The sequence below is a fragment of the Micrasema longulum genome, unplaced genomic scaffold (assembly GCF_059751315.1).
Source record: "Micrasema longulum isolate JH-2025_06_02 unplaced genomic scaffold, ASM5975131v1 h1tg000322l, whole genome shotgun sequence".
In the NCBI taxonomy this organism is placed as follows: Eukaryota; Metazoa; Arthropoda; class Insecta; order Trichoptera; family Brachycentridae; genus Micrasema; species Micrasema longulum.
Window position 1 is genome coordinate 759657 of NW_028277526.1, and position 24406 is coordinate 784062.

General features: G+C 32.2%; 2 protein-coding genes across 2 annotated transcripts; one reads left to right on the forward strand and one right to left on the reverse strand.

Moving 5' to 3' along the window:
* Positions 1–262: 262 nt before the first annotated feature.
* LOC148282508 (endocuticle structural protein SgAbd-6-like) lies at positions 263–2263 on the reverse strand. Its single transcript, XM_088224983.1, has 2 exons — positions 2150–2263; positions 263–577 (listed from the first exon to the last, which is right to left on the reverse strand). Exons 1-2 carry the CDS (start codon positions 2261–2263, stop codon positions 263–265), a joined length of 429 nt encoding a protein of 142 aa, XP_088081109.1.
* A 5593-nt stretch (positions 2264–7856) lies between these two features.
* On the forward strand, positions 7857–9939 carry LOC148282509 (larval cuticle protein 16/17-like). Its single transcript, XM_088224991.1, has 2 exons — positions 7857–7887; positions 9580–9939. The coding sequence occupies exons 1-2, from the start codon at positions 7879–7881 to the stop codon at positions 9886–9888; spliced, it is 318 nt and encodes a 105-aa protein (XP_088081117.1). The 5' UTR covers positions 7857–7878; the 3' UTR covers positions 9889–9939.
* The last annotated feature ends 14467 nt before the right edge of the window (positions 9940–24406 follow it).

Below are 24406 nucleotides of genomic sequence, written 5' to 3' on the forward strand. Positions count from 1 at the left end.
ATTTTCCATCTCTGTTGAAAAAAAAATTAAGTGCGTAATTACTTTTTAAATTAAATTTTTCGGTTTTAGTAAAATGTTAGAAAAATTGTACATAAAAAGTACACTTCGATTACATATATTTTTTTTTAAAAGAGTACTGGTAGTGGTTGAATTATTTTTCAGACAACACATTTAATGAAAAAAATATTTTATTTCTGTGCATTTATTCAATGTTAATATTAACATTCAGAATTGAATTGGTAGATGTATATAGGGGGTTCAGTTAGGCAACGACGGACTTGGGCAGATGCTCTCCCTCGGCGCGGAAGCCGTTCTCGTCAGCCACGTACTGGGTGCGGTACAGCTTCCCGTCGGCCAGGAAGGAGTACTCCCCGCGCTTGACGAGCACGTAGTCCTTGCCGTCCGCGGTGAGCTTCAGCGCGCCCGACTCCGTCAGCTCCGTGCCGTCCCCGCTGCGGTAGCGCAGCGCGAACTGGCCGGCCGCGTCCCGCACCTCGCTCCTCTCCAGCACGGGCACCACCCCGGGGGCCGCCGCCGCCGCCGCAGCCGCCACCAGCGCCAAGCACACGATTACGACCTGAGAAGTTCGCTGATAATGTTACCTATTAAGTCACTAACATTTTACATATTTTTATATATTTACTTTTTAAATGAATTTTTCACCCCCATAAAGCTTTTCAATACAAACAAATTATATAAAACACGAGTTTATAAAGAAGAAGTATTTTTTAAAATACAGTAAAAATGAATAAAATATATAGATAAGCTGTAAAAAGAGAGAAGGTTTCGTATTGGTCTAAAACTTAAAAACCGTATTTTTTAAGGTAATTTGAGCGTTTATTAAAGAAAATCTTGTACAATTCTGATACTTTTTAAAAAAAAAATAAACGGAAAATCTGCCTTTTGAAAAAATTTACAATACTAACATATTTTGCTTAATATTTTTTTTAAACATGAATTCCCTTTTACCCAAGATTTATAAAAAAAAATCAACCTAAAATCATACAACATATTTAATAGAAAGTTTAAACAATTCACGAATAATTGTAAAAAATAAATTAAAAAATAAAATATTTTAAAGTAATATAACAAGAAACTCATAAGTACTGTTTCATACAGCTGTGCAAAGTGAAACAAAAACTTGTATACAGGTGTTCTTTAAACCCTGTCAAATCCGAAACCACGATGATCAGTATGGGCGAGAAGACAATTAGCTTATTTAAAAGAATATTTAGGACGCAGATTTTTTTTCAAATAAAATATTAAAAAAAACAAATGGTTGATTACTTCTGCAGAGAAGAAGCGAGGGGGGCTTGGTTATGTGGTTGACGGTGTATCAGACTCTCCCCTTCCCTCTCCTCGCTTCCCCCTTGCAGAATTAAGCATCCATTTGTTTTTTTTAATGTTTTATTTTTGTAAATTTTATTTTGTAAATAAAAATTTTAATGTGTCAATATGTATTCTTGGTCATACTGATCATTGTGATTTTGGATGTGACAGGGTTTAAAAAACACCCTGTGTATTATTAAATGCATAAATAAATAAATATAATTGCCATTCACCATCTTTGAAAACGTTCAAAAGGTACGTTCTATAGGAACAATACCCTACACTAAATATATCAGATACGTGGGAATAACTATCGCCGAGTTCATGAAGTCTGTTTAATACGGCACTACAAGTATACACTGTCCGTGAATTGTTGCTACAAAACGGTAGCACCTGATATTCAAAGTATAAGTAAAGCTAGGGTTTAGTAGGACAGCGGTGCCCGTATCTTGACGGCCGTAGTGAACGGTGATGCGGTATACAGCAGTTGTAACGGGGACTAGAGAGTGGTTTCCTAGGAAAACGGTGTTATCAACACCATTGAACACCGTTTTCCTAGAAAATCATTTTCTAGTCACTGTTACGACGGCTGTCCACCGCATCACCGTTCACTACGGCCGTTAAGATACGGGCACCGCTGTTCTAGGAAACCCTAGCTTAACTAAGTTACAAAATTTTCCCATCTTTCTGGCAATTTGTGGATGCCATCCAAAAAACCGGTCATCTTTTGAATCAAAGAACGAATCGACTCAATTTTTGATGCCTTGGACTGAAGTGAAGCGAACTCTGGAAAGTGCATTTTGCACCGACCGAAACAAACTGAGGTCAGAAGGCGCCAAGTCTGAACTATATGGCGGGTGGGGCAGAACTTCTCATCCGCTATTTTCCCAATAGTTTTTAACGGGTTGAGCAACATGGGGTCGAGCATTATCATATTGGAAAATCAATGTCTCGCGTCAGGACTCCCATTCTGGCCGTTTTTCCTTCAATGCTCTCTTTCAACGAATCAGTTGTTGTCGCTACAGCTCTCTAGTAATGGTTTACCCGGTTTTAGAAGCTCATAATACACAACTCTCTTTGGGTCCCACCAAATACAGAGCATTAATCTTGCCAGCGTGAATATTTTTCTACGATGTCGATTTGGCTGTTTGGCCGGGCTTCAAATACGATTTGTTGCGCTTCTAGCTGTCGTAATGAATCCATTTTTCTAATTTTTATCCGGGAAAAATCACTCGGATACTAAATATCAAAACAGAATAACGATGCTACGTTTCCATAGACTTTGGATAGTCGGTTTTTTATACCGCGATAGTTGGAGGGCCGGTCATTAATACAGACTACTTTTTGTCCCGAAAAAATGTATCATCTCATAAGAAAAATTCTTAATATTAAACAACAAAACTAATTATTTTTCTCATTTTTCCCCTATACCGTGGGATTGAAGCCGCGGGTAAAAGCTAGGAAAAAGCAGATAATATAAAATTTATAAGGCATAACCAATATCATGGCAGTCAAAAGGTAAAAACATGTACTTTTATTATCTTCAACAGAAGAGTAAATTTTTAGAGAGCTTTTTAAAGATGCATAAAAGGCGTCAACAAGATGCAGATGTGTACTTAAACATTTTGTAAATCTGAAAAAATATAGCAAAGATAGAAATTTCTTAAATTTCCAGTCAAATAAGTATATTGAAAGAAAAATAGGGTTGGGAAAGATAAACGAGTTGAGTCGGGATTCAAATTTTGGCTCAGCCATGGTAGTGAATATTTTTTTTACCGTTTGCTTAATATCATCAGCCGGTATTAATATCAAAAATTACAGGCCTCATAGTGATTAGAATAAGCGGATTCCACTGTAATTTATATTTTACGTTTTACATACAAATATTATTCAACCGTAACATAGGGACTTTTAATACTCACAAAATTCATGTTGATAGTGATAGTTCTTGTCACTCGGTTGGAATGTAAATCTAAATTATTTTTCCCAATATTTATAGCAAAATGCCGTCACAGTAATTCATTACAATATTAATCAAAACTGGTATAAAATGACCATTTTAATGAAAACAGGTACTCGTCTATGGTATTCATTACAATTTCTGCGTTATTTATAATCCCTTTCCGCTTAAAATCATGATATTTCCAAATTTTGGAATTATTGCAAATAACTACTGTATTCATTTTTTGTACAGCGCTTTTCAGGTGATTTAAAAAAGAACGCCGTGATAATAACCGAATAATTATTATTAATTTAAAGCCAGAACAAAACATAGTTTATCAACCAGAATGAAAACAAACCTTTTCGGTAAGACTCGAATTTAGCAATAGTTATTGTACAAGTAAATAATTAACTGTATCTTAATTAGATGAGCGACATAACAGAAAAATGTTACAGTTAAATTGAGCCTAACTAATATTAGATAATATTTAAATCATTTAAATTTGTAAGTGAAAATTCTTGATGCAATATAATCTACAGTAAAAAGATGTACGTAAAGTCTGTTCATTATTACAAGAATTTCCAAATAAACAAACCAGCCACGTGATACCCGACAGAGAGTAGCCGTAAAACGCGTAAAATATTTAAGTTTGTAAGTGAAAATTCTTGATGGAAGTTCATTGTAATTTATTATAGAAAATAAAAGACGAGTGATACTTTAATCCACAAATTTGTAATACCCAGTGACCGGTTTCATCGCTTTCGCGACATCTTCGAGACTGGTATCCTTATTAAGAAATTCAATGTATTTATACGAAACAGAGGTAAGGATAGAAAATCTGGCGGCCTCCGTGGTGTAGTGGTCAAGACGCTTGATTCACGCACGGAAGGTTCCGAGTTCGATTCCCGGTGAGAACACAAAAATTAAAATGTGATTTTTCTCAAGCCTGGGTGCTCTGATGTAATTCACCACTGTAATTAGGCCTCCTGGCCTGTTGTGGTGCAAAAAAAAAAATGTAAAAAAAATTCAAAATTATATAATATATATTTGTATGTAAATTGTTACTGATTTTTTATGCCAACTATTTGTCAGGATGTTCACTAGATCAACATGCAAGTACTAAAATACACTTTCACTTTTACTATCACAGTAGTATACCTACATAGTATTTTCAAAAAAATACATCACATGCAGAGGTCGAAGAGACGTGTACGTCTCGAAACCAGTAGACATACAAAATGGTATGTGGTGACTAATATTTACTAACATTAGTTGAAATGTTTGAGAGCAAAATTAATGCTTTCAACAAAAATAATAAATTTTTTAAATCAAATATTTACAAGAAAGGGAAACAGAAGAACACATTTCTGTATTTTAGAAGGACTTTTTTGGTGACATTTTAGTTTCGTAAGTTCGTTATTTGTCGTAAATGAATTTACGAAACGAAGATGTTCCAGAAAAAGGGCCCTGTCGGACTTGTCAAAAACTGATTTGATTTACCTAAAAAATTATGGTGTCAAAAAATATGCCCCAATAACTCATATACAAATACACTTTTTTGTTAAGGGGATGTACACAAAATATTTTTTATTAATATTTACATATTGCAACAAAGATAAAGAACATTTTCGATATGGTAATATATAAGTCTTGGCATTTACAGGGCTAATGACCTGTCATTGGCTGGTTTAAGTGGTCACTCAAAAGAAAGAACCTTACCATACCAAAACATTTATATTGCCTTCAAGAAAGCTTGAATACAATATTGTATTGTAGTAATGGATGTATTACGTGTATCACAGAAAATTTAAGTCTATATATATAAAAAGTAACGTTCGAATGGTTGTCGTCGGTGGACTGAATAACTACTGGAACGATTTACGCGTGGTTTTCAGATAAATGTACATCTTTGCCACGAAAAGGTTTAAAGCTCATAAAATCTTCAATTTATTGAGTACAAAAAAGTTAGGAGCGCAAATGTTTTTTTATCCAACACCAGGGTTGTATTCGCCGAGAATAAGTTTACAAAAAAAAGGATGAATGGTTTTTTTAGTGTAAAAAAAGTTTGTTTTTGCATGTTTACAAACAAAATTAGTTTTTTATGGATCTCAATCAGAGTATTTAATTGAATTTCTTATATTTTCTACCCATTTATTTCGTTTTACTGGATTTTTACTATTGTTTCGTTTTGAAAAAAAAAAGTTTATTATGGGAACTTCTTCTTTTTTCTGTGCCATATCAGGTCTCCCCGACGTTGGCGATCACTTTAGAGTTGGCATTCCGGTCCTGCGCCAACTGGAACAGCGCCTCGACCCCGCGCACTCCCGTCCAGTCGCGGATGTTTCTCAGCCAGGACATCTGTCGCCTTCCATTCCACGCTTTCCCTCGATATTTCCCATCATAATCAGCTGTAGAAGCGTATATTTGCTTCCGCGCATGATATGGCCCAGATATGCGAGTTTTCTCTGTTTTATTGAGGACAGTAGTTTGACAGTTAGTTAGACAGTAGATACAGAATAAAGATAGCACGATCAGCATTCAATGGCATGAAATCATTCTTCTGCAGTAATAGTCTTAATGGGAACTAGAAACATCCAAACCCGTAAAAAAGCACAGTTTTATCTGCTGTCACGGCGCACGGTACACAAGTATAACTATTTTTGAAAAACGCAAAACATACCGATATAGAAAATTTTATTCTGATAGTCTGTCCAAAAAACTAACAACATCGGTTCAGTTTTGAGGTGCGGAAAACGGTAGAGAAAAACGTCGATTTTGTCTATTCTAACAAAAGGTCTGACACGTAGTCTTTTTCGCACAGTATCTGGGAGGTATCTGCAAGACAGTGATAGGAAATCAATGTTCAAACACCTGTTTATCAAAATTTTCTGTCCTCACAATAATAAATGTAAAAATTGCATGAAGAAGGAGTTCTCTGTTATTTGGTAGGAATTAGGTAATTACATAAAGAAGTACATAATATGCACTTTATTGAGCTGAGAAAAGAATAAAGCAAATTCTTCTCTGACAGGTGTTAAATTGATTGGACAAGATAAATTCGCCGAAATGATAACATAACTTTGTAAGTCCTAAAATTCTTACAGAAATTTGCAGGGCCTGTGACCTGTCATTGCCTGATTCAAGCGATTACTTTACACACTGTGAAAAATTAACTATTTTGCCTAATGTTGGTGATTTTCACAAAGTTGTACACGCGTATTAAATGTTGTTTTTAATTGCATTTGCGTTGTTCAAAAATGAGTGATTTTACATTATCAAGGTGTTTCTCATGGGTGACATTTGTTTATTATTTCACAAAGTTTGAGATATCCATCAATGATATATTTGTTGTTTCATTTTCTCATGTATTTATATAAAATACCCTAAGGATTCATTTTCTGTATTCTAAATCTACAAATAATCAAACATATTGAAAATGCTACTTTTAAATAGTTTATTTTAATTTATTGCGAATCTCCAAAAAAATTTAGTATGGTAAATTATGTATTTTTATGATATTTGAATTTATGGAGTTATACATGTTATTTGTTTATTCGTGTTTAAAATATCACACTAAAAAACTAATTTTCACTAATATTATTTAATTTTGATAAAATGACTTATAAAAACGCCTTATGCAAATAAAACAGCAAACCATCACGCCGTTTTCCCGTAAGGGTAGGCAGAGAAAATAGAACGCCACATCACTCTATATTTGCGTACAGATCTCGCTTTCTCTACATTCATACATCTCATGCACGCGCGCCGATTATTCCGACTTTTAACATGTCCATCTTCAAGTATTTGTTGGATTTGGTCATGCCATGTCTTTCTCGGTCTTCCTCTATTTCCGCATCCACCAACATTTGCATCGTAAATATTTTTAGCCGTTCTTTCGCTGTCCATTCGCTCTACATGTCCAAACCTACGCAGAGCTCCTTTCTTGATTTTGTCGATAATGCTTATCTCAGCCTCGCATACTGTACGGATCTCAACATTAGTTCATCTATCGTACATAGTTTTGCCACACATTCGCCTGTGAGATCGCATTTCGACAGCACTCGGCCTACTTTCATCCCTGCTTAAAACGCTTTATCAAAAAATAAACATTTCTTAATAATTGAGACCCCACCGGAAATCAAATAAACCCTTATTCCTATTTTTTTGTTAGCTTTTTCACCTCCCAACTGGAATTTTCAAGCCAGAGTCGACTTTTATCTAATAAACCCCGAGCGTGAGCAATCGTCTAAGATCAAAGCCATAAAACCTTCTTGGGCGCTTTATCTATTTTCCCTAAGATTTACAGACTTGCACGTTTGCACTAAACCTCAAACCACGTAATTTGTTTTATTTTATTTAGTGCACATTACGTAAATTAATACCTGGTAATTAATTACACCTGTCCGCCCTTGTGAATTTTTCCATTGTGAATTATACAATCGGTTGCGAAATATAAAACCTGTACTAAATTAGTCATTATATTAATTTGTTCAATCGGTTTAACAGTAGGTTCCTAATTACATCAACTCACTTTGAAGGTATAAATTAACAATTTACCGAAATATTTACATTAGTCGATATTGTTTTGGAAAACTGTCAACAGCAAAATGAAATTTGTAAGTTGTATTTATATTTGTTTATTCATATTTCACTCTTACAAACCTCAAACAATAATAAAAATAATAATAATATAAATATAAACTTAACAATATACTTTTTTGAAATGTTTATACATTTGAGAATAAAAAAAGTAGACTTACTTAATAAATATAGATAATTAACAATATATGCAGACTCTTTTAAAAACTAGGTATAAATATACATCTTTATTATTTATATTACAAAAACGCACAATGAAAATAACAAAAACCTAAAACAAGCTATACACTTGTGGAGCAGTTGATTCAATATTGATTTGGGCAAATGAGACAATCTATTTTACTTCTACCTAGCTCCACTTTCCATTTTTTATAGCCTTTTTAAATATTTTCTCATTACTAATTGTTTTAATAGATAGTGGAAGTAGGTTATAGATTTTAATTAAATAATACTCAAAATCCCTTACTCCAAAAGTGGTATTAGTTTGTGTTTGTTTAAGTTGTCTTTGTGTTGAGGATCGAGTGATTATATTATATGTTTGTGATGTATTGTAAGGGTTATGTCTTTCATTTGAGTAGGAGTAGTTTTTGAATCTGTTAGTGAGTATTGTTTTAGCGTATAATTGTTTTGGTGTCATGAGTTGTGATTTGTGGAATATTTCTTCAGTAGAGATCTGTATCGGGACTCTGAGTATTATTTTAATTATGGATTTTTGTGCAACAAATGCACTATTTAAAACTGTGTCACTTGCACCACCCTAACCGATTATACCGTACTCCAAAATTGATTGGCACAATGCAAAATAAATCTTTAAAAGTTCCCGTACATTCATTATATTTCGAATTGTTTTGAATATATACGTTAGTCATTTAAGTTTATTAGTAATATTATAATATTAATTACCTGTATTCATTGAATTTATAAATACATTAGGTGTAATCTTCTTTTTTTATTCAACGTGGACTATTTATTTTAAATTAAAAAATAGTGCACGCATAAAAATATCACGTGTACTCTAATAATGACGTTATAGTATACAGTTACCTCAGAGCAATAATTCACTAGAGGTGCCCTTTACCTCTATTGCATAGAAAAAAATGGTTCCGAATTTTAGGTTTGGTTTTTAATTAAACAACAAATATATATTCATATAATGGTTTTTCTCCGCATGGGCGACTCCATTAACCAGTGGTGTTGTATTACTCCAAGACCTATAAAGTATTTAAGTATTTTTTTAACACATATGTGCGTCTTAGTGATAGGTTAAAATTTTGATTTCACGAATGTTTTTTTTTTCCATTTCCTAATATTTATTTACTACCTTATATAAAATTGAGTTCCGTGATCTTTTATGGTAATTTTTCGTTGAAATAGTATACTCATGAAAATATTTTTTGAATCAAAATAGTACGTACTAAAATAATTTTAATATAAAAAAAACAGCGTGCGCAATTTCTTATTACTGTTTCCCCGTGATTTACCGAAATATTAAAATTTTATCGGCATTTTTAAGTCGTGAATAACCGTGTTAGAAAATGCAAAAGATGCTGTGGTAGAATGACGTTCGAACCTCGGAACTTGACAAGTTAATATGTCACTATTACGAGACTGCATACACTCGGTGTTTTTATAAAATATGTATTTATGTAGCTTCAAAAAAAATATATGCGATTTTACATGTAATTTTAGTAACTCACTACGCTTCCCAGGTCGTAATCGTGTCCTTGGCGCTGGTGGCGGCTGCGGCGGCGGCCCCCGGGGTGGTGCCCGTGCTGGAGAGGAGCGAGGTGCGGGACGCGGCCGGCCAGTTCGCGCTGCGCTACCGCAGCGGGGACGGCACGGAGCTGACGGAGTCGGGCGCGCTGAAGCTCACCGCGGACGGCAAGGACTACGTGCTCGTCAAGCGCGGGGAGTACTCCTTCCTGGCCGACGGGAAGCTGTACCGCACCCAGTACGTGGCTGACGAGAACGGCTTCCGCGCCGAGGGAGAGCATCTGCCCAAGTCCGTCGTGGCCTGAACACATGCCTCTGCCTAATGCCACCGACAACTTACTCTCAATTAAATAGCACTGAGTTCAAATAATTGTTTTATTCCGTATTTTCGTTTTTTTTGGATGGTTAAATATGTCCTGTTTTTTAAGCATATTTAGTTTGACTATATTTTACAACGTTTTGTGTAAATATATATGGTGAAAAACATCTAGATAAACAAATGTTCAACGCATCTATTGAAATCAGAATTATGCTCGTAAACAAAAATCAGATTTTTCCTCTTCTATGTCCTCCTTCAAAATTTATAAAAAAAGCCACTTCATGTTTCACCATCTTTCAACATCTTAGAGTAATCAAATTTTATCCCATGTTCAAGCTGAAACAAGATGCTCGTCTTCGAGGCCACAGTCTCAGGCTGGAGAAAACGAGATTCACTCTAAATCCACGGAAGCATTTACTAACCAATTGGGCTGTTGATGATTGGAAAGAGCTGCAACAAGAGCTGATCTCAATGTGTAGTATCAATGGGTTAAAAAATGGACTAGATTTGTTTCGGAAAAGTTTAAGTGCGCCAACAGCTAATTTTCGTTAAAATTGATTTAAGCATATCATCTTTAAGCTGCTCGCTTAGAATTAATATAATAATAATAGTAATAAGCCACTGGGCTAGAGTCGCCCATACGCAGGAACACCATTCTATGATTATAACTGCGAAGTTAGCTACAGATTACAGCAATACAACGGGCCGTAGGTACTCGGGTAGAGATATGCAAGTAAAAACCGAAAACGTCCGTCACACGTTTGTTGTTAAACTAGAAACTTAACTAAAAACTAAACCAAAAATTTGGAACGCTTTTGTTCTATGCGATATAGCTAAAGGGTTTTTTGTGAATTATTACTCTGAGGAGCAAATATAGTTTTTGTTAGATATTTGAGGGTATTAGAAGCAAACTCAGAAATCTCCACCAAAAACGGAAAACTAGTTATAGATGCCCACAACAGTACACACACGGTGCACACAACAGTAGTTAATTATTCGGTAATTACCGAATAATTAACAACCGTACATTCACGGAGAGTGGACCGCTGTGCACGCTGTGTAAAATAAACGAAAAATATAATCAAATTTAAATAAGTACTAACGAATCTAATAAATGTCAATCCTTTATAATTTTACCGTGCTGTTTACATTAATGTGATACATGTGAAATAGGCTATTCTCCATCGGATATCACGAATCACGAAGCTGGTCTGTTTACTTGGGAATTCTTGTGATAATGAACACTTTAGAACCTCATAAGAGGATGCGTGACCTGACTTTTCTTCACACAAACGTATTCCCGTGTTTTCTCACTGAATTATGGCACATGTTACATTGGCGTGTCCTTATCGTTTCATCATCATCAGTGGCGCTACAGCCCGTCGCGAGCCCTGGCCTCTTCCAGAATATATCTCCATTCCTCGCTGCACCCTGCGGTTCTTCTCTAGTTCATCAGGCCAACTGCTTTCTAGTCGCTTTCCACATTATCCAGCCATTTTTATTTTGGCCTAACTCCGCTTCGTCTGCCTTCCGAAGTGCTATAATTTTTTGTATTCCTGTTATTAATTTCATGTTTTTTTTGATAAATTCAAAACCATTAAAATTGCCTTGATTTATTTGCTGTTTTCGGACGCACGATATAATAATAAAAATATTTTTTAAAAAAGCAAAACAAACCGGTTCAGAATTTATTTCACACACTTATCAGTGCTGTTTTCGAGAAAGTGATAGAAAAACTAAGCACATTCAAACACCTATTCATCAAACCGCCCTGTCGCTACGTATCCTTTATAATATACGTATATTTTAGACTTTTTGTCTTTAATTTATGCATATATTGGTCATTTTTAAGGACATATGTATACATAGAAAACTATTATAAAGGAAAGTAGAAATCCACAATGGTATATAGTAGACTTGATGGGAGTTGAAGCGGGAGAGATGAGTTTTTAATTGAATTTGATTCAACGATCACATGAAAGAAGACAACTTGTTATCAAAAAAATCAAGACTGGTATGTTTGTTGGCAGACCTTATAAGGATTCTGGGCATAGGGGAATGAATGTTTTGTCTAAGGTTTCTAGTTGAGATATTTAATTTTATTGAGTTGAGTAGTTCAGGTGCATCAAAGAGTGATTTAAGAATTTTAAATAGGACTAGAAGGTTGGATTTATTTCGACGGTCTTGAAGAGAGGTTATATTTAAGCTAGTTTCTAATTCATTCTACGTATATTGGTCGTACTAGGCAACGCCTGAAAATATTTTTTTTCAATTTTTATACTTCTTCATGAACCAGGTGGATTTATCAACAATATTCTGAGTTTGTTTAAAATATGACTGAATTATTTCACATACTAGGCAACGCCTGAAAAAAAAATCCAACTTTTAAAATCTTTTGTATACATTGGACAAACTCAAATATTGTAATTATTTTTTAAATTTATATAAAATAATATTTCTCCACAATACCCATATTGATTTTGAAAATACAATAAATTTTTCAAAACCAATTTTATTTTTTTATTTTTTTTATTTCTTTATTTTTTCATACATATATTATTTACATAGAAATATAATTACAAAATTACACTTTAGAAAAATACATCTTAAAATTAAGCTATAATATAAATTGGAAAAAATGCCCACCAAGACTTCAGCGTCTGAGCGAGGGCCATAACTTTTTTAATTATTAAAAAGTTTATATAATATAAATATGATATGACATGACCATGAAAAGAAAATAAAAGAAAAACCAAATTAACATATGCTGATATTTCGAAAACATGATTAATTTGCAGTTTGCATTTTTTTTTTTTAAGAATGTCTATCTGTTCCTTCCATATTTTTATCGGTATTCGTAGTAGGTATGTGATTTCTCCCTATATTATTATTATCAATGGTCGTGGGCCATCATTACTGTAACCCCAAGCTAAATTAATTAACCTGGCGTAGATGTTACATCAGACGATCATATATGTATTTATAATACGCGTATGTACCAGTGGCGAATGGTGATTTTATTTACAGGTAAGCTATAAAAAAATATCTTTTATTTGTACCTACATAGGTACATAATATAATGTAAGTAATATAAACTATTAATTTATATTTTTCTGCGGTTATGTGTGATACAACAACACTTATCCATGAAACCAACTCAAACGACATATATTTGTGATATATTATACTATATAGATATATTATCCATTACTTTATATATAACTCATTAAAAAATAAATAAAAAATAGCACTATGAGTTCAGTCGATATTAGGTATTCAATTGAAATGTCAACTGGCCGAATTGTTCTAGAAATTAATAGTGCTAAAAACGGCCGCATCGAGCGCCATATGTCCAGCAATATGACGCGTGAAAGTAATTATGGTGTTATGTCAAAAGTAATATTCTCAAAGAAAAATAGCCCCTAAGAAATAATGTTTGAAATACGGTTTTCCAAATCAAGAATCTTCAAATAATTTGTTTAATCTGCAAGTTCAATTTAGGGGAAAAAACCAGAACTGGGGTTAAGACATTCAAAATAGAGTATACTTATTTGTATGAAAAAATAAGCTGGAATAATTTGTTGGCTTCTTGGCTCGCCGCAGGCGCTGTGCGCGCTTTATTAATATTAATAATAAAGAATTGAAATACAAACGGTGGAAAAGATTTTAAATAAATAGTAATTATTTATAAGTTTTTCAGTAAATAAAGTTACAGTAAAACATTATTATGGTTAGTCAAATATAATGGTAAGCTGCGCATAATCGCTTCTATACACGGTTCGCCCCTGGTATGTACATACTCGTAGGTACAACCGTACGAACACTATTTATTGTAGGTTAGCACTTAATAGTAGGCAAATCGTTTATGTAAATATTTATCACCGCGATTTCTCCTAACTCCCCATGGCGGAACATAATTGAGGAAGAATCCGCCAGAAGACAAACGGTGATTAGTAAACCCATTTTGTCAACAGACAGCAAATTACGAGTCAAACAATTCAGGGTTGACGGTGTGTTACTAAATGTCATGCAGACCTATTATTTGGATGCTTGGGCAATAAACTGGCATAGTCGAATGCTGCTGGTGACAACCTGACAACTCCGTACCTATTTACCATTGTTCAAACACAAAATATGACCTCACTCACTGTACCGAGAACTATGATAAATTACATTAAACGGTGAATTTTTAAATTAATATTACGTAGAAGTAAATTTAAATCTTAATCATACCTTTTATTTGCGAACTGTATAATAAATTTCATTGAAAAAAAGTAATACGTACAATATACTTGTTTTAAACAACTGATTTAAAATAGTACGTAAATCAGTTTCGGATACGAGGGTTGCTTTAGTAAAACTTGTTGTTATTTTTTTTTTTGCTGCACAATAGGCTATAAGACCGAATTGAACGTAGTTATGCAGAAAGCAGCCAGCCATATAAAAGTGAAACTGAGATAATATTAATCAAATTTACACAACAGTTGGAATTTTATTACTTTTGACAAATGAAAAACAATTAACTCTTTCATTTTTTTAAATACAACAAACGAAACTCAAATTATGTATTCGACAAGTTCTAATGATTTGTAAAGTACCGTAAGATTTTTCTAGTGTTGTGGGTGTTTTTTGCAAATTGAGAAATGGATTTTTGTGATCGACACTGTTTTCTAGCTGTTTTTAGCAGAACATAGAACTTACATTACTGCACCCAATAACACCAATGTCTCATTTTTTCAACATTGTGGACTGGCGGCTTTTTGCATAACAACGTTCAATTACAGTAGTAAATTACAGCTCAAAGCACCCAGGGTTGAGAAAAATCACATTATTTTTTTTGTGTTCTCACCGGGAATCGAACCCGGAACCTTCCAAACGTGAACCTTTAGCACTACACCACGAAGGCAGTTAATCAATATTGTTAATTGTTTAAATAGGGAAAATCTTAGACTTATTGTAGCTAATATTAATTTTAACTACATTTTTTCCTTCATAAATAATGCAGAGTACATATATCATCTGTTAAATAAAGAGAAAGTGATCAGTCTTACACTTCAGTACAGGCACATTAAAATAATATTGCATTAGAAGAATCTAAATTCTCGAAGTTTTTTTAAGATCATGTGGGACTGCATTAGCTGCGCAGCGAGGAAAGTTAACTAAACTTCCTAAGGAATATACAAACTCTATCCAGATAACTAATTGTTATTACATATTTGTATAAAACCACTTACTGACTTTTCTTTGTCTACCGGTTTCGAGATGTACCCATCTCTTCGTCAGAATACTAATTAAACCAACATGCAAAACATGCTTTTACCATAGATATTGCAAAAAAATAAACCAACACGACATGCACTGATTAGGACAAACATGCACATGTTGATTGGCACCGTACCTTCAGACCAACTAGACTGTCTGATATTTTCTATATTCGTAACATTTAAACTAATCATCGGAAATATTCTGCCATCCCTTGTACCATTTAATAATTTTTTTGTAGTCTTGATATATTTAAATCTCCATATAGATACATAAGTAAACTAATAGGCTTGATTCAGAATAACAGAGAATATACGTTTTATCTCCTTTTTTGCTCTTTATCACGAAATCAAATTAATTTTTCCACTCCTATTTCCCTTTATTCATCCTTCACCGCTCCTCATCAATGTCCTTCTTTTCCTTCCCACTATCTTCATGTTTCGTCCATTTTCTTTTATTTTAAAATAAATCATATTTATTCTTTATAAAGTTTAAGCCGTCGTCGCTTTATTTTAGTATATTTAAGTGAATACATATTATTGGATGGTAGGCCTAACTATTTGTATTTATACATTTTTTAAAAGTTTCTATTTATAATCATTTAATCTATACATCTGTTTGTATTCGAAATGAATAAAATAAAAATTTGAAAACATATAAAAACAGCTGAAAAATCAAACAAAACAGAAATTTTTCCTCAGTGTGATTTTATATTAATCATTAAATTAGTAATTATTGTCCTTTTACATGGTTAATAACGTTTTTAAATTATCTTTATTCTTTTATGCGTTTAAACAAATTATTAGTTACGCTTATTACACAAAAACACGCTCTCTATTGTTACCTTACCCACTTACAAAAGTTACTACGTTAAACTTGATAAAATTCATATTTTAAAATTATACGATTTGATAAAAAAACACAAGTTGCGTCCTTAGTTCTTTTTTTATAAGAGTTTTTAATCACTTTTAAGAGTAGAAATTATTTAAATCAAATTAATATTCAAGATTATAAAGTTAAATTAGACGCTCATTGCCTTTTGATGTCCAATTATATAGTCATACCTATCTCATCACATTGCATGTACAGAGTTGTTTATGAAGACTCTTCAATGGTAACATTTAGTTGGATACCAGGACTCTGTATTTTTAGTAATGAACGCTATCGTGGCCCTTGCAGTCTATTTTAATATCCACCACCTCTCCGCATACTTAATACATCTAACACCACAATACCAAATACTGACCACTGTAAAAAAATCTCCTACTTTCATATTTCGTAATGAAACGCAAAGGAATGTTGGTAAACTGACGTCATAAGAAAGAAGGACGTTTCCACATTAAACAAAAAACGGAGAAAATGAAATATTTTCAACAATGTTAGAGAATGTCCAAATGCTTGCAGACTGGCCGGATTTCCTCCCTAGAAAGTTTTGGATATACTCAAACATTGTTGAATTAACTACCTGGTAAAAAAAGAAGTATAAAAATTGGAAAATTGTTTTCAGGCGTTGCCTAGTAGGTGATTTGGTTCAGCCGAATGAATCTCACCGCATAATAAAGGTTTTAGCTCCTTTACTTCACAAAAGTCAACAGAGTTGAGGAAATGTGGATGTTTAAACACAGGCAGAATGGTGAATGTTACACCGTGTGTAAAGTGGCCATTTAAACCAGCCAATGACAGGTCATAAGCCCTGTAAATACCTAGACTTCCATATTCCCTTCACAAAAATGTTTTTTCCCTCTCTGTTGTAATAAATTTAAACAAATATTTTGTAACTCGGAAATTGAAAAATTCGCTGTGTGAAAAATAATACAAAAATTAAGTATATTATTATGCGACAGTATGTATTATGGTTTGCCCTAACGGAATATATATATTAATTTTAATATTTTTCTGGTTGTATTTAAAAAGTAACATTTTGTTTTTAGTAAAAAAGAAACAAGAAAAGATGTTATTACTGCAATGAAAAGACGTTTCTGTCTAGAAACGCCGTTTTTATTTTGTAATTAAGTAAATGTCTGTCTTTCTTAGTGTTAATATGCCAATAGATTCTACTCAACTAAATAAAAGAGACGTTACTGACTTTTTACTGCTTTTCAAACTAGTAACGTTGACCTAATAATCAAACTTCGAAATCACCAGCAAATGCGCCCATCTTAAATTTAATTGAATACGAGTAGGTACATTCATTTCAGACGTTTTTAAAAACGGAATGGAAGAAAAAAAAGTATTTTAATCAGTCTTTTATAATTGTACAAGTCCGAACAGCCTTTTATATTTAGTAATCTTCAAGACTTTTTGCGGTTAAGTCTTATTTATTTGTAAAAATAATAGGGTTGTGGTTATTTTAGGAAGATAATTCAAGTACCAGAAGAAGCGTATTTTTTCCTGAGTCCGAATATGCATTTAACTAATTTTCGGAAAAAATGTTAGATGCGTCCTTCTTTAATATGACGGCAGTATATCTAAACAGAGAGGAATAACTTTTTTTGAAGAAGAAATACGAAATCTTCCCTTTTGTTGAGATAAACTTTTGATTTTGATAAAATGGGGTATCATCAGCACAAAAAAATGAATTGTAAAGTTGGAATTGTCATATAACTGGCTTAACCAATATCTTTGTAAAAATACGTGTACGATTATGTATCACTCAAAGCGAGAAAACTTCAGTAGACTATTTGCAGATATACATACCAATGAGTATATTTTTTTAAAAAGGAATAACCCGCTAAGCCTCTATTTTGAGGCTTGTTTGCAGGTGGGATAGAGGGGATACGGAAGGAGTTATAAAAAATACACCACAACACCCAGACCAATTGAGAAACAAATATTTATTGGACTTTTTTCTTGCAACTGGCGGGAATCGAACCCGCGACGTCAGTTTTACAGTTGGCCGTCTAACCATCTGCGCCACTGCGCCTGTCGATATACAAGCACCATACTTAAAAAATAAACAAGTTGCGGAAGAGCGGGGTTCGTACCTCAGACATCCTGATCCGGAGTCCATAACACTACCCACGGGACCACAACGTGTCCCAATTATATTGTAATAACGTAATATAAATATTGTTATAAATGTTGAGATCCGTACATTATGTAAGGCTGAGATAAGCCCTATCGACAAAATCAAGAAAGGAGTTCTGCGTTGGTTTAGACATGTAGAGCAAATGGACAATGAAAGATCGGTCAAAAATATTTCCATGTGCATGTTGATGGATTCAGAAATAGAGGAAGACCGAGAAAGACATGGCATGACCAAATCCAACAAATGCTTAATATGTTTAAATTCATAATAATCGGCGCGCGTGCATGAGAAGATGTATGAATGTAAAGAAAGCGAGATCTGTATGCGAAGATAGAGTGATGAGGCGTTCTATTTTCTCTGCTTACCCTTACGGGTAAACGGCGTGATGGTTTGTTTGTTTTATAATAAATATGTGTAAATACTAGCAGGTGTTCGCTTCATCCCTCAATAAACATATTGTTCGAGTATGTTTTTAAAAAAATAAATTGTCTGATTGTATCGCAAAAAATATATTAAAATTTTGGAACTGAAGAAAATTAATGCACTCATATTTACAATTATTTCTTTATTTTTTTTATTTTTATATTTTTAAATAAGTAATAATATACACGGCACGCAGTGCCTTTTACCATACAAAAAATACATAGTGTGTAGAAATAAACACTTCAAATAACATAAAAGTTTATTTATTTAATAAATGTTATTAAATATTTGTATAATTACTTAACGATTTATCTATGTCTACCGGTTTCGAGACGTACCCGTCTCTTCGTCAGGACACCGATTGAACCAACATGCAAAACCTACTATACACCTTCACCATAGTTGTAGCACAAAAATATAAAACCAACACGACGTGCATTTTAATAAGCACATGCGCTGATTACGACAACTATATATAAATTTTATATACAAATATTTAATAACATTTATTAAAATGTTTGACCACAAAGTTAATGCTTTAAATATTAATAATAATTTATTTATTTCACAAATTGTAGTCTGCATTACCTAACGAGCTGTTGAACCCATTACGTAATGCATACTGTAAATAGGTAAAAGTTAGAAGTTAATTAATAGAAAGCAGATAGCTACTTAAGTGCCGATACGTACTGAAAAATAAATCAATATAATTATCATAGAAGCCGTATTCTGAACGTAAATTGCCCTATGAATAGGTGGATTCTGACTTCCATTTGAACGACTTCTGGGTGTGTAAAACTGTGCATCAGATCTTACTTTAGTATAATTATTGTGATCATACAAACTAATTTCAATCAGTATATTTGGATTATATCATATACTCGTACTTCCAGAAATCAGCTTATAGAAATGCTACAGAAGAAAAAATAATATTTGATATAATGTACCTTCATACAATGCACATACAGTGGTTTCATACAATGAACACGCTAAAATATTGTGTTTAAAATAAATCATTAAAACGCATCTAAAAATGTAAAAGTAAAAAAAAAACAGGTAGGTGCATTGAATTAAAAAAAACAATACTTCCCAATATATAATTATACCAAGTTAAAGAAAAAAAAGTGTACTTTTTTTTTGTTAAAAATAAAAATCCAAAAAACGGATGATAGTAATTTATTTATTATTATAATTAACGGCTGCAGCCAATTTGTACAAAAGTAAAACTAAATACAAAGATATATAATATAAAGAAAATAGTTAATTGTTATGGTCAAACTCAGTAAAAGTAATGTATAGTAAAAAAAAGAATTAAAGATGTTCAGTAAAAGAGTGAAGTATAGAAGAAAAGTAGTAAAAAAGATATGCATTTTAGGTTTGTAAATCTTACATAGGCACACATTGTAAGGCACAAAAATTCAGCAAAAATAAAAATAGACATTTATGAGTTTATTATACAAACAGACTGAATCTCAGCTTCATCGGTTATTGTTGCAAAGTCAGTAGTACTACTTCCTATGTACAACCGAATGAGCATGAACCCATCTAGGTAGCACGTATGACTACTTGTATATGTAATGTTTCAGGGGTCTCAAATGAATTATTTTATTTATTCTATCTTAAAATTAAAGAAAATACATACAAACAATCAAATAAAAATGTTGCACATAGAAACTAAAAACAAATAGAAATATTATATTTATATAAATGTACACATACATATATATATATATATATACATTCATATATATACATACATATATACGCATACATTCACATATATACACACACACATGCAAACATACATACACGCATATATACCTAACATATCAAAGTAAGGGTGTACAAGATATTAAATATTATCCAGAAATATTGCAACCATCGTCTCCTTATACTTGGGAAGCAACATGTTCCAGAATTCGAGATGTTCTGCGAATTCATTACCGAGATTTTCCATTCGATTTAGAGGAGTGTTGAATCTGGGCACTGTCCGACTGGTAGTACAAAAAAACATTTTATGGTTTCTTGTGTTTCTGGTTGGGGCAAAAAAAAATATCATTTGTAACAACGAGAGACAATCTAAAATATTATTTAGGATTTTGTATATATTGATTAGATCAAACAGTTTTCTCCAATCGCTCAGTTTTAATAAATTAAGTAAAGAAAGCAATTGATTAATAATTATATTCACAAAAAATAGAAAAAAAAAAGAAAACAATATATTACAGGGACATAATTATAGCGTTACAAATTTAATGTTAGTTATCGTTCGCAATCTTTGAAATAATTAAATAGAGTTGATTTGTACAAACTATAAATAAAGAATTGTTGAAAATAACAGCAATGTCATAAAAGTTATTGCCGAGTACATGGAGTCGATTCAGAAAAGCATTATGAGAGTTTGCGTTCGCGAATGGTTGCAACTAAATGGAGGTACTTGACGAGTTATCCGTCCAGGTAACTTGAAGTAAATGAGTGATAATGTTTTGGGTATTCATTGCATTGCTAGAATCAAAATATTTTTTTAAAATATTTTTGACTTTCTATTTTAAATGTGTTTTCATTAAATGCTTTATATTGTTCTATCGACAAGGATAAACTTGAGGAAGGGAGAATAAACCAACACCACCCCAAATTTCATTGGTACCGATCTTAGAGTATAGATGTACATATTTACTCTAAGGTTCCGATATACAAACGTGAAATTACCGAGCTATGACAAAATTTCCATACCAAATACTCTTAAGTTTTAAAAAATTAAGAACAAATTATTTAAAAAATTAATCGTTCAAGATATAAATCTATTTATTTTTCTTGTACAAATTGTTTATTGATCAATTCTGTTTATATTTTTTTAAGTTCAAACTGTTCCCTATTATGATTTGTAATAATCGTGTCATTGAAATAACCATGTTTAAATTAATATTTTATTTTTTTACAATAAATTTATCTTACATTTTTAGGTTTATTTGAAATATTTTAACGTCATTATTACTTCCGGCGTTTAATTTTTAATTTTAATTTTAATGGTCATAATTTATCGCTAATATAAGATTATGTTTGTTAATATTTTGTATATTTTGTTGTTATTTTTCTAGTTATTAAGTTCTATCTTCCTTCTAATTTTACTGTTAGTTTCTCTTTTCTGTTAAATAGGCAATATCAGTTTTGGTGGGTTTTTCTGTTAGTGCCTATTTCAATTTATGTTGAAATTTTTGTTGATTTGGATATGTGTTTATTATTCCAATTTATATTTTGATGTTATTCTAGTACTTATATTTTTGTTGTCTATTGTTTGTATCTATATTGTTATTCCTTTCTGTTTATGTTTTTCTTATGTTTATTAATGTAACTTGTTTTTGGCCGATGTTTTCAAGTTTTGGTAGGAGGCCATACAAGAAAAAAAAATATTAATCCGAATTCAAATTACAATTATTAGAAATTGTTTACATTGCAAAAAATAAACATTACAAATAAAACAAAATATTTAAGGCGTTAAGTTTGAATCACATAAATACATCCAGGATTTTTTTAGAAAGGCTCAATATTACGACGGCATAATATTCTCCAATAGAAATAATATTTGCCGATGGGAAAGGTGTAGTGTGGGAGGGGTGTGTTTCCAGAGTGATCATGTTGAGCTGCCTAACTTCTAATCTGATAGGCATAACCAGAGGCAGGTTGACTCTGGAAGCCGGGAAGTAAAACAGGATATAAATACATTTCAAATTGACTGAGTTTTTTATATAACCTCTTAACAGTCTGCAAAAATGAGGCAGTGTTAACACGTCCCAAGAGGAAAGCGGTGCGATAGGGCCTCGGATAACTACCATACCAAATATATTTTTATTCATAAAATAATAAAGGGGATAAATAAAGTGAAAAATATAATAAAATTAAACCAACAATGTCATACATGTGAAACTAGGGATGAAAAAAGAGATTACCAATGAGGAGGAAAATAGAGTCACATAACTCGTTTTTCAAGGAATTGAAGCTGTACAATGCGTTACCTAAAGAAGTGAAAGAAATATAAAGCATTGAAATATTTCAAATTTATTTAAAGAAATATGTTCTTGAGAAATTTAGACAAAAAAACTTAAATTTTATTTACTAATAAAGCATAAAAAAATATTCTCGCATGTATAGATAAATCGATGCCCTATTTATGCCTCGGGGTTTCAATTCAGTATATGACAACAAATATTTGAGCAAACTCTAAATATTGTCGACAAACAATTAATGTAATTTATCAATAGCATAAAAGTATTTTGTATAACCACTGAAATGTCAATGTACTCGTAGGAAATAAATTTTTGGTGTTGGAAATCAAAATAGGCTTCGCTCGCATGTTTTTTCCAATAAGAAAAATTCTCAATTAAAACAGCATTCAATATTAAAATCAGTTATATATTTTTCTTATTTAATTTATTTTATAGAAATGTACAGTCAACAATGATTAAATAACAAAAAAAAGATAAGGTTGATCTACCAACCAGCCATGTTTCTAAATAATAATCATACATTTTAAATTATGGTGCATTATTAAATGTGTGCGGGTGCAAATATATTTAAGATAGTGTGTTTGTGTGAATTCATATGAGAGTAAGTGAAAAGGAAGTGGGAGTGTATCGCACCCAGATACTATGACTCGTAATTTAAAAAGAAATTGAGGAGCACGTTAAATATATCAATAGATGAAGACAAAAATGTTTGATTAAGATGTGCAACAACGTCAGTGCTGCAGACCGGTTTCGTTTTGTTTAGTTCACCATTGAAACAATAACAATATTTAAATTTGTAAAACAATTAAAACAATGGGTATTCTTTACGTCACACTGAAAAAGTAATCACCAAAACGCAAGAAGTAATAAAAAACATAAAAGACATTTAAAAAAAAAGTGAAACATTCCGTGATAATGACAGATTTGCTTGCGGAACAGGAAGAAGGCCATACCAAAAAATCGTTCGACAAATTAATGGTGATTGGAAAAAATGCTGGCGTAAGTATGATAAATTTAATAGCGATATCCTTGAAAAAGAATAAAATTATACGGAAGAATAAAATTGTAAGAGTTTACTTAGATACCGCCTATCTTTCAGGAAAATGATTTTTCTTTCAATACCATTGTTTACATATGTATATACATATTCACATTTGTACTTTAAAGTTAGCCTTGAGAATATTTTATTTTATTTTTCTAATACATATAATGTATGAACATAATATACGCGTATGTAGGGCTATTTTTAAAATAAATCATTTTATCCATCTATTTTAGTATAATCCAGAAGTTAATTATATGCACTTTTTTGGATTATGGAAAAGAGGGAAGCGAATTCTTCAGTGACTCGGATTAAATTGATTGGAAGTGATTGATACGCCGAAATAATTACAAAACGTTTTAAAACCCCTGAAATTCCTTTTAAAAGTCACCAGATATGTATCTGTATCTGTAGACAGAACCTATAACAGGGCCACGGAGAGTATCGAGAAGCTTCATTCGGGAGAGGAAATACTGCGGGATGTGTTCAGAAGATTTATTAGAATATCCACAGCAGCATGAAGGATGATCGACAATATTAAAAACAAATATTTAATCGAAAATGTCTTGAGTATGTCCAAATGTTTTTACACTAATTTTGTTACAACAGAGAGGCAAAACATTTTTGAGAAGAGAAAATGGAAGTCTTAGCATTCACATGGCTTGTGACTGGTTTAAGTGGCCACTTTACACACTGTGTAACATTCACTAACACTGTTTATAAAACTAACTGGTATAAAAATAAG